Source organism: Tetrahymena thermophila (assembly GCF_000189635.1).
Source record: "Tetrahymena thermophila SB210 genomic scaffold scf_8254406, whole genome shotgun sequence".
Taxonomy (NCBI): domain Eukaryota; phylum Ciliophora; class Oligohymenophorea; order Hymenostomatida; family Tetrahymenidae; genus Tetrahymena; species Tetrahymena thermophila.
The window spans coordinates 105,706-117,327 of record NW_002476188.1 but is presented as its reverse complement, the minus strand read 5'-3'; the positions used below and the strand labels follow the sequence as shown (position 1 = coordinate 117,327).

The following is an 11,622-nucleotide window of genomic DNA, read 5'->3' as shown; positions in this document are numbered from 1 at the left end:
ATTTATAGAAAAAATAATTTAGCATTAATGAAATTACCTAAATTAGTTGTATCTTTTTCTAAATCTTTTAAGTCTAACTCAAAAAATTAATCTGAGCATCCTACTTGTTGCAAAGCAGCTAATTAGTCTTCATCAAGTAAAATCATTACTGCTTTTTTCAAAAACAAAATATCTTTATAAAATTAAAAGATATCAAAATCTTTTTCCACAATATTCTAAATTTTCTTTTTTTAATTATCATTTAAAGTCTTTGGGTCATTCTCAGATTTTTGCCTTTGACATAACCTTATAAATAAACCAATAAATAAATAAATCAATTAAAAAATACCAAATAAATAAATATTTAATTATTTGATGAGATTTTAAAATAATTGAGAAAATACCTTTTTTGGAAAAGTATCTTTTGAATTTAACTTTTAATTTTTTTATTTTAAAATAATTCTAACCTTTTTTATAAAATCAACTATTTCTCAGAATGTTCCATTAAATTTTTTTACTTCATTTAAAAGGATAAACATTTATTAAATATTGTATTATCTTATGTAATATTATGGTTTTTCAGTTTAATATTGCTTGGAGATAATGAATTATGATTTGAATCTTGAAATTGTTACAAAATTGTTGAGTTTTAAATTTAATTATGATCATAAAAAAAACTGCTGTTGTTAAAATTTTTTTCATTTTTAATTCTATGTTGCGAGTTATAAAAATAACTGTTTGATTTATTCATGCTTTCTTCATCATTAATTATATTCTAATTTTATTGTTGCATTTTTTTCAAGGTTTTATATAACTTTGAGGGTTCAGAATGTTTATTATCTTACTTAAAATCTTAATCAACCATCACTTTTTTATTGGCTGAATTTTACATGTCCAACATTCTAACTGACCTTAAAAAGAGAGAACGGTTCATGTTATTTTATTTTTCCTAAGTTTTATCTTCATTATTTTTTTCATCAATATTTTTTATTTCAGATTCATCTGTTTAATTTTAACATAATAAATTATTATTAATTTGTATTTATTACTACTCTTCTTAGCAATTATCTATTAAATTATTTGATTTTAATAATTTAAAGTAAGTATCTTAGTATATACTTTACAGTAATATTACAAATAGTTCTTTATTAATAGAGCTCATAGAAAATCTTCTCGCTACAAATCCTAATAGCATTAATACTTAAAATATACTGTTTGCAAGAGATAAAATGGTCGGAATTGTAGGATACTGTACATAAATTTCCTAATATAACTCATCTACTTGTATGGTTCCTTAAGCATAACAAGCTATATTAGCTAGTTGAATTGCAGACTACCTATCTAGTGACTGAGTTTCTGATGTATACTATAGAGGAGATGTAAAATTTGTTGAAGATTAAATTAGTAAGCCTTACCTGACAGTAGTTGTTTGCTTTTATACCTTTAAAATTGATTAGATGTATTAATTTGATAGGGTAAACATTAAAGAGTTTCTGTAGGATGACTCTAATCTTTAAGATTTAGTATTATATTGTGAAGTTTTTATAGAGATTTTTAATGCAGAATACATAGAATTCATTAAATTATCAATATCTGATTAGCTAGCGCAGTTATCTGGAATAGTTGTTTTTAGAGAATCTAAATCAAGACACCCATAAAGTAAAATATATACTTAAGTTAAAATTTTGTCAATGTTATCAGATATCAAGGATGGACTCATTTTTATTGATGAATAGTCTAAGCATTAATATCCTTTTAACTCAGGGCTTGAACATTATACCACATTCAAAGGAATCAAATTTTATTGTCCTTGATTCATATAATTAAAATAAGCTTAATAAACTACATACGTCTTATTCTATAAAGCTTCTAAAACATCTACACTTAGATTGAACTCAGTTTCATACCTAAATGCTATAAGATCTTCAGTTAAATCCATACTTATTGAATCGCTATTTGTAAAGCTTTAAGATCTGTAATTAGGCTCTATTTAGTTAGTAAAATACTACTAAATGAGGTAACCTAAATATGAAATTGTAATAGTTATAATTATTAAAGATAAAATAGACCCAAAGAGTGTGCCTTTGCTATTAGATGAACCTCTTATATTAAAGTAGAAATAAGAAGAAAACAAATCTAATTTTGAAATAGTCATTTTTTTATAGTTTCTATCTTTACTTTATAGCTTAGTTATTTATTTTATTAGTCCTCTTTATTCAAATTTTATAAAGTTTTTTAATAATTCTACTTGATTTTAATTTTATGATATTTCGAATAATTTATTTACCTGGCATAAAGATTGATTTGTATTGGTTATTTTAATTCTCTCTAAATCTATTTAAAAAAATCAATCTATTATTTTGTAGAGCTATTTGTTTTTTTTATAAATACATTTAATACAAACATGGAAATAAATATAATTTAGGAATTAGTCTTACTTACAAACTTCTATTCTTTTTATCTGAAAAGAAAAGAAAAAAAAAAAAAACTAATTTCCCTTTTTAAATTTATTATTATTAAATTGTTTATTAAAAAATTTAAAATATTGTGTAATTAAATAAAGAAAAGATGCTCTTATTATTTGTATTTATACTTATCCCAAAAAATATTACATTGATTGAATTTGTCCATTAACCAATATTCATACAAAAAAATTATTATTTTATTTAATTTATTGACGTTAAAGTCCTTTAAAAATCTAAAATTTTTTAAAAAGAGTATTTATTGTTATTTGTTAAAAAAAAAATTAATCAAATTAAAAAATTATTTTTTTATTATCAATTAAAATGTAAATTTGTGATTATTTTTAACACATTCAATTGTTAATATATAATATTTATAAACTCAAAACACATAAATTAAAATAAGAACAAATTAACTTTGATTATATTTTTAAAAAAATCATTTAATTAGATAAGTAAGTTTACTTATCTAAAAAAAAATAATCACTTCAAAAATGAGTAAATAAATCTTAAAAATTAAATAAATTGCTTTTTTATATTATTAATTCTCTAGATGTTTATTTGATGATGATGATGGTGAATCATCTGAATTCAAATTTAATAGATGTTTATTTTATATTTGATCATATGGATTCTTGGTGCAAAATTGGGTCTTTTTAAGGACTATTATTATATGAAGAAGCAGCAAATATATTGTTAGATAGATGAGAATAGTTTCTTTAACTTGCAAAATCTGATAATAATATTTATTGCTGCTTCATTTAGCTATCTCTATTACTTTGAGAGGAATGGTAGCTATCTGCTAGATTTTATTTATTAGACTAATTTTATAATCCCTAACTTTCCTATAAGTCTTCTTCATTTTGAATTTCTTACACTACTGTGGCATATTAACTTAATTATTATTAAAGCTTTTTAATTTCGGTGCTTCTATCAAATACAAGCTTATCATAAACGCTTGGAGAGTCATTAGAAAAGAATGTACCTTTAGTCTATGCGAATTAGAGGGTATTCACTCTTGCTTGCAAGTTTTCATTTTCTGCTTTCAGAGATTTATATTAACTCTACAAAATTTAATAATCTGATTAAAGTATAGTACATTCTTATTTAAGCTTGCTGACCAAGCCTTATGTTAAATCTTCATCAAAATTTTTACATTATGAATTGTATAGAGATGTCCTGTCATCAATATTTAATTATTTTTAGAGTCTATCAATCATTTCTTATTTATTTTATAAATCTATAAAAAGTTATTCATTATCTTCTTTCACTTACTAAAACTGAGTCTATTATTAACTCAACACTTCTATCTTATCTAATAATTCTTAATTGAGAGAAATATACTATTACAAATATTCATCTTTTTATCTAAATATTTAAATAAAATTTTATTAAATTTGAATTTAAATTTTTTTTACTTTATAATTTTTGTAATCGTATCTAGCTGCTCTTTATAATAAAGATCTTTATCAAATAGTTGCTAGTTTAAATCTTTTATTTTATTTTTTAACTAACTAATATATTAGTCTCTTTTATGATAGTCCTCACTATTTTCTATATCCTTTTCTTCCTAAAATCATAATACAACTCTTTAAATTTGAAACAGCTTCAAATAACTTACTTCAATCACCGAGTCAGTATTCCTCTACAATCTTCTTGGTGTTAAATTTTCTCCTTTTTCTTCATCCTTTTTTTATAAATAAATGTCATTCATTAATAAAGGTATCATTAGAAATTTTATTTATTAAATTTCACAAATTGAGTTTGGTTAAAATGCAAATTATTTAAAATTTTGTTCAAATTGCATTTTTAAAAATTTAAACATCTTTTAAGATTACCCGAATGATAAAAATTATAACTTAAAATAAAATATTAGCATAAAAAAGTGGAAAAATCTAAATGAAATGCCTAATTAAAAAACTAAATTAATTATTAGAATTTGAAATTAAATTCATTTATTATTTAAAATATTTTTTTAACTTTATTAATTACGCTTAAAAAAGAAGCCATGTTTTAATCGATAGCTTCGTACTTTTGCTTCCAATACTTAGCTTCTTTATTTTTTTTTACTATTAGAATTTAGAGAGAGTTAATTTCTTAAACTAACAAGTTTATTTTTTAGTCCATTGTATTCATTTTAGCATCAACTTCTTATTATTGAGATCTATTTTTTATTTGAAAATGTGCTAACTTAGATGATTAAAATAAAAGGTTGATTACTCTTGTATATTGAAATTTTAAGCAGATATTTGAGGTTGTTTAACTTACTGCTAAATCATTTATTATTTTTAGAAAGTTTATTGTTGCTGTTGTTGTGTTTAATATTAAGAATTATTTTTAATTAAAATTTATGTTGTAAGTTAGGCATTCGTTTTAGGAGATTATTTGATTATTGTATTTTAAAAAAGCTATTGTTGCTATTATTATTGTTGATTCTGCTATTGTTACTTTTAAGGAGAATAATTAGAATTTGTAGTGTTTAAAATTTAAGCACTCAAATTATTCTTTTGGTTGCTCATATTTTAGTAATAATAAGTTTACTAATTCTACTCATTACTACTAAGAGTGGTTAAATTTTATTTAGTAGGAGAAACCTAATCAATTTATTAAAAGTTATCATTTTTTATTTAGTTTTTAGTTGGTTATGTATGAACACGAGTAGCTCTTTCAGTTTAAAATTGCTAAGGAGGTGAGAGAAATTATTGTACTGTTGCTGGTTAGTTGAAGGTAAAAGGAGCTTGCTTAAATTGCTACTAAGGGCTGGCTATTTAGAAATTATATCCAAATTAAATTTAATTTTGCTTCAATTAAGTAGGAGAATGCATTTAATAAAGCACAGCTGGATTACTTGCTATATTTAAAGGTTTTATTGCATGGTTCTACTCTATGCTATTAACTACTGGACTTGACTAAATATGCTATTTGCTTGATGTTTTTTATAAGTATTACTGCTAGGGAATCTTTGGAAAGTTAGCAGGTTAGACTATTGATTCAGATTTTAAAGAAGGTCTCATAAGAAAATAAGAAAACTAATTTACAAAATTTCTAAAATCTTAAATAATCAAAAAATTAATTATGTTCAATTTAGTGTAAATATAAATTATTCAATTAAAATTCAAAGGATTTTTAATAAATTCAGTAAATTTTGTTTTTTTTCTTCTTTTTTCTTTAAAAAATATATTTTGATTTAATTATCAATTAAATCTATCAAGCGTTTTTCAAAAATTAACAGAATTATCATTAAAATAATTAAAAAAAAAGTATCTTAAAAAATTTATTGTTTGTTTATTTCAAATTGCAAAGTGATTTATATTTTTTCAAATATTTGTTTACAAAGTTCTATAATTTTTTTTTCATTTTGATTATAAAAATAGATTTTATGGACATATTAATTTTTAAAATAAGTTTTAATTTTTTGAAGGCGATTTAATGAATAAATCATATTTAATTATCAATTAATTTGTTTGTTTTTAGCCTATGAAAGTTTTTAAAAAAGTCTTTCTGAAATCTTACTTAAAATTTATTATCTATTTTACAAGTACAAAACTAACTACTTAAATTTTTACAAGTATTCTTCACTTTTCATTATTTGTTTCAAAACGTCTCTTTAGATAATTTTTAATTAATTTTATACCTATTCATTTTAATTATCTTCAAACCCATTAAAAAATATTATTTTTTTTTCTTTCATTTTATTATTGATTTCTAAAGTCTTATTTCTTTATTTTTATGGAGTTTCAACTTGACCAGATATATTCAATTATTATTACTAACTATCTTTAAAAGTTGAGTTATCTAAATACTATTAATTTTTGCAATCATAAATGTGAAGATATTTTAGCTTTAACAGAAATTTTTTAACAGGACTTTTAAATTTTTATGTCGAATTATGATATAACCTTCCAATAAACTAGAAGCAATTCTTACATTATAAATCTTCATATGCACAATATATATCATTTCCATTTTAAGATAATTTAACTATTTTATCTGTAAATATCTAAGCAGATTTACATTAGCTTACCAAATACTCATTCCATGTGTAAAGTTAATCAAACTAATTTGTAAAACAAATTATAAAGTTGCAAAACTAGCACTAAATAATTATCATTTATATTTTTTATTATAATATACAATTCAATTAATAAATCAAAATATTGTTTTTAGATTTTTAAGAAAATGATTATTATAATTTCTTAAGTTAGACTCATTTACAGTTAAAATCCATTAATTTTTTTTTAAATGGCTTGAAATTGATTTAAAATAAATTTAAATGCTAATTTAAAGTAAAATTAAGTAAATTTAAAAAAAATATTCTAAAAAAGATAAAAAAAATATTAATTTTTTCGTGTAAATCATAATTGATAATAAAATAAGTTTTAATTCATTTATTTAAATAGCTTTTTTTAAAATAAATAAACATATTTACAATATGATATCCTTCTATTTTCTTTTTAAGTTATATTTTTTTCAAAATAATTTTAATTTATCATTAAAAGGTTTATAAAAATTATTTTCGATATTTCTAATTAAATTAATTTTATTTTTTTATTTATCATTATTAGTATTTTGGCATTGCTTAAATACCCTCAATATATAATTAAGGAGTTAGGATATGAGTTGATCCTAAAATAATTCTAAGGTTGTTTTTAAGTACTGAATCAAGTTGTCTTATTGCTCTTATTTCTGCATAAGTTATTCCGCCTAAAATGAATATTATAAATTTATTTTAGCTCTTATAATAGCTAACATCTTTTACATCAGTTGAATTTTATTTATCTCTGATTAGCTTTTGCATTTCTATATTAACCTAATATTTTGTAGGACTCTGCTAGGAAGATAATTTTTATTATTGCAACTGTAGCTGCTGAGATTATTCTATAATTTACAGATCATATCCATGTTTTTAAAGTAAATTAGTATGGTCGTTTGCATTTTATTTTAGTAAAATTTCTAAAATATCTTCGATCTTTAATGCAAGTTCTGGTGTATGACGACAAAATTCCACATCAACACCTGGTTTGAAGTTTTTTACTTTGGCTTTTGTATACTTTATGAGTCTCTCACTTTGTTTTAACTTATCAATTTCAACAATATTATTTAGTTTTTTATCTATCCAATGCAAATTCCAAAATAAAATTTATTCTTCTTAGCTGAAACTTTAGATTAGCTAATGTTTAGCTTTAAAATCATAATTTAAGTTTAAAAGAGCTATAATAGTTAATCTCAACTTGACATCATGACTTAATTATTCAGATTGAATCATTTCTAGGAGCTTTTGCTTAATCTTTTTAGGTTTTATTTTATGTCCTTCGGTGTCAACTCCTGTAGCTAGCTATTGCTCTACTTCAGCAACGTCTTATAAGTTTTTTTTTTGAAAAATCTTGAAACATTTTCCTATAATATCCATATGCATACTAAGTTTCTAATATTTTTCTTCATACAAAGGTAGCTAACTTAAAATATTTTCTGCATTTTATAAATACTAGCTTTCTATATCTATTTTATTATTCTTAATGTTTTAATGCTTTTTAGCAAAATCTTGGAGTTCTTCACCTATATCTTTTAAACCATCAGAAATTGTTTTGTATCTACATTTTTCAAATATTTCATCTTAATAGTTGCTAATAACCTATTTGCGTACTTTATTTTGGTTTGCTTAAGTCGATTCAACTTATTTCAAGTCTTAAAGATTGTTACCCTTTGTATCCTAATTTTGATTTAACTCATTTTAATCTTTCTAATTTTTTCCAATTTCAGTTTAGTTTAATTGATTTTATTTTGTTTGAATTTCATACTAATAGTTAAAATTTAAAGGATCTATCTCTAGCAAGTCATGAATCATAGACTCGTAATATAAATCATGAATAGCAGGAGTGATAACATCATCAGTCCTATCAAAAATAATAATATATGTACTACCACTAAGTTCATCTAAATACTTACTTTATTCAATTTTTAATCTTTCTTTGTATTCAATAATTTTTTGATGTAAAATATTTGAGAATCTGTGTGATACTGTTTGGATATCTTTATTTGTAATTATATTAATAGCATTAAAATTAAGTAGAGATGGCAGAACTGTCAACATTTTTTATGAAATTAAATCTTCCAACAATTAAGCTTCAAATGTAAAGTTGCCAGAATAAAGTCTTGGGAATGCTTAAGGAATATCTAAGCTAAAGGAATTCTAATCATTGAAAAAGAAGTCATGCTAAAGCTCTTTTATAGATTATATTCTAATAACAAATGATGGAATAGCTAACTACTTAAGCAATTCTTTGCTTAGCTTTCGTGTAAAAAAAATATTTATTTTTGCATAATGAGGATTATCTTTAGATTTAAAGTCATTTAATATTGCCTCTATGCTTTACTATGAAGGCTCTATAATATAAATGGCATTAGACTTTTAGAATTTTTTCCTTTTTAACTCTAGCTTTTCTATACATTGAACTCCAAATTTAAGGATTTCTCTCAAATTAAAAGCTGAAGATAATATCTTGGTACTGTAGCTATCAAGGATAAGAATGAATTATTCGCTTTTATTTTGAGTTCTTAGACTATCAAATAGCTCTTAGAATCGTTAAAAGACATTACTTTTGAGCGAAAACTACTAATCTATTTGTATTTATTCGTCTATATTTTACTGAATATTCATTGATGTTGAAAAATAACAAATATTTATATTGAAATTATTAATTTTTTATTTAATAAATTGAAATTAAAAACCTAAAAAATTTTATATAAAAAAAACATATTTAAAATATTTTTTGTTTGTAAATAAAATATGTCTACTTTACATTTTAAAGTTTATAAATTAAATTTAAAAATATAAGTTAGGCTTATATTTAAAAGACTTAGCTTAAATATTAAAGGTAAACTCATTAAAATTTTAGCATAGTTTTGCTTGATGGTGAGTTTTAAAAAAGCATTATTTGTTTCATATGAATTAAAGCAATAGAAAAAAAAACTACTCTATTATTTATTTATTAAATTAGTAATATTTTGCGCAAGAAGAAGTAATTAATTAGCTATTATTTGTACATTATTTAGCAGCATAAATAGCAAGTTGTAAAGTAAAATGCCTCAAAAAGTTTCAATTACACTTAAAAATATAGAAGTGAAAAGAAAAGAATAAAAGTTCAAAAGCATGGTGAGAACATTTTGCTTTGATTAATTTTACAAATAAAAGAAATCATTAAAAATTTAATACATATTTGGAGGATCAAAAATGTTTAATTTAATCTTTCTATAATTATAAGAAGCACTTTCACATGTCGATTAAGATTTTTCTTTAATAAATAGCACCCTTGGGCAGTAGTCATGTTTGATGGTTAAAAAAAGACAACTTAACCTGTGCAAAATGGGGATTTATAACCTGAATTTAATCAGACATGGGTTTTCCAAAGGAATTCAGATGTCAATATAACTGTTTCAATATATAAAAAAGAGTATATTTATGACGCCTTGAAAAATGAAAAAGAAATAGATTTACTCATAGGAAAAGGAAAATTAAATATTCTTTCAGTCCTTAAGAAAGCCATTCAATAGCCTTAGGAAATAATGGTTGATTTAGTTTATGATTTCGATAATAAATTAGCAGCTTAGGCTTATCTTACAATTCATATTTAACAAGGTGCCGACTTAGAAGAGTACAGGAACAAAGAATAAATTAAATAAATAAAAAGTAAATATGAAAGCTGCTTAACAGTTACAAATTTATAACTGAGTTTAGATTCTTTTAAGCCTGAAGCTGTAATTTCATTAATTTTCTTTAAAAATAATTTCTAAAAACTATAAATTTTAAGTTATATATAAAGCCTAATATCTTTAAAATTATTATTTTAATTTTAAAATGAACACTTAAACTAAAATATTATAATATAATAAATAAATATAGTATTATTATCTCAAAATCAGGAATTCAAATGGTTCTCACAAAACTACACCTCAAAACGGAGGAGCATCAATGATGTTTTAGGGTGACTTTGATATCTATTTTAGGGGATAAAAGATTGTTTATATTGATGTATAAGAAGTTTTAAAAGATGAAATATTAGATTTTATTACTGCTGATGACTTAGTTGGAATAGGAACACTAGATTTTGAAAAAGTAGACATAAATCAAAGCTAGCAGAGAGCTGTTATAAGACATAAAGGAAAATAAATTGGAAGTGTTTAATGTTAAGCTTCTTATGAAATATTTAAGTAAGAACAACCTGAAGAGCACGCATCTATGATTAGATAATCTAATGATGAGCTGCTAGAATAAATTAAAAATTTAGAAAAGAAAGATAAATTCTGGCTTTCTCCAGAAAGGTATCAACTTGACTTAAAGCTAAAAAAGAAATAAATTTTAGATAGAAGATAAATGCTAATGAAAAATCGCTCTTCTGCTCCTCAGTTAGGCAACGAAAGCTATCTATTTATGAAGCCTGACGAAAGAAATATAGTTTAAAAACCAGATATAGTCATCAGTACAACAACTGTAAAACTGCCTAAACTCAAAACAAATAACAATGTAGAAGTCCCAACACAATACAGTAAATAATATTTCAGAGATATTCATGGAGTAGGCTTTTCGACAGTGGAGAGTTCTTCTTCTTTGTAGAGAAGTGTCCCTAAATTTTCTATACCAGAGCAGAAACGTTTTTCAGATCCAAAAGATATCTTTCCAGGTCCAGGTAGATATGGTACTAGTGGAGTAGCAAATGATTTATATTTACCCAAAAAATTCTAAAAAATTACTGCAATAAGTGAAGTTAGAACTACGAAATAAGAGAGAAAAGAGAGAGTTTAAATTGATACCGGACTTAAAAAGCCTATTGATAGATAATAGTAATAGACTACTCAAAATCCAAAGTGATTAAATTTTTGTTTACAAAATTAATTTAATGTTATTTTATAAATTTAAATTATTTGTATTAATCTTCCTTATTTTTGCCTTTAATTGTGTATGTGCCAGCATAGCTCATTTGTTCATTTATCAAAATTTTCATAAAATTAAAATAATTCTCTATTTATCCATTACATTTTTTAAATTCTTTTGAAAATAAGCAAATAAATAAATAAATAAATAAACACTCTTAACAAAAAAATACCAAGTCTCTTTCTGATAATTTTTAATTTCGATAAACGCAAGATTGAATTTAAATATTATGAAATAGAAGGATTTCTCAAA

At 22.6% G+C, this 11,622-nt stretch overlaps 4 protein-coding genes across 4 annotated transcripts in view; 1 reads left to right on the top strand and 3 right to left on the bottom strand. All coding sequences in view use genetic code 6, as the record gives it.

The window, feature by feature from the left end:
• TTHERM_000244007 (AMP-binding enzyme family protein) overlaps positions 1-2,134 on the bottom strand; it is a gene marked incomplete at both ends in the record, with an annotated part of 2,428 nt that extends 294 nt beyond the window's left edge. Inside the window, 3 exons of the mRNA XM_012799921.1 lie at positions 38-285; positions 447-1,047; positions 1,099-2,134. Coding sequence (XP_012655375.1) covers positions 38-285; positions 447-1,047; positions 1,099-2,134 — 1,885 coding nt within the window. The remainder of the gene's footprint in view (positions 1-37; positions 286-446; positions 1,048-1,098) is intronic.
• Positions 2,135-3,064: 930 nt separating this feature from the next.
• Positions 3,065-5,455, bottom strand: TTHERM_00244000 (Sec1 family protein; the record flags this gene model as incomplete). The annotated part of the gene is made up of 5 exons (XM_001023729.2): positions 3,065-3,809; positions 3,860-4,011; positions 4,063-4,128; positions 4,434-4,605; positions 4,662-5,455. 5 exons carry the CDS (start codon positions 5,453-5,455, stop codon positions 3,065-3,067), a joined length of 1,929 nt encoding a protein of 642 aa, XP_001023729.2.
• Positions 5,456-6,996: 1,541 nt separating this feature from the next.
• TTHERM_000243999 (Sec1 family protein) lies at positions 6,997-9,099 on the bottom strand (the record flags this gene model as incomplete). Its single annotated transcript, XM_012799920.1, has 1 exon — positions 6,997-9,099. The coding sequence occupies one exon, from the start codon at positions 9,097-9,099 to the stop codon at positions 6,997-6,999; it is 2,103 nt and encodes a 700-aa protein (XP_012655374.1).
• Positions 9,100-9,522: 423 nt separating this feature from the next.
• TTHERM_00243990 (C2 domain protein) lies at positions 9,523-11,307 on the top strand (the record flags this gene model as incomplete). Its single annotated transcript, XM_001023728.2, has 3 exons — positions 9,523-9,594; positions 9,747-10,196; positions 10,342-11,307. The coding sequence occupies 3 exons, from the start codon at positions 9,523-9,525 to the stop codon at positions 11,305-11,307; spliced, it is 1,488 nt and encodes a 495-aa protein (XP_001023728.2).
• Positions 11,308-11,622: the final 315 nt, after the last annotated feature.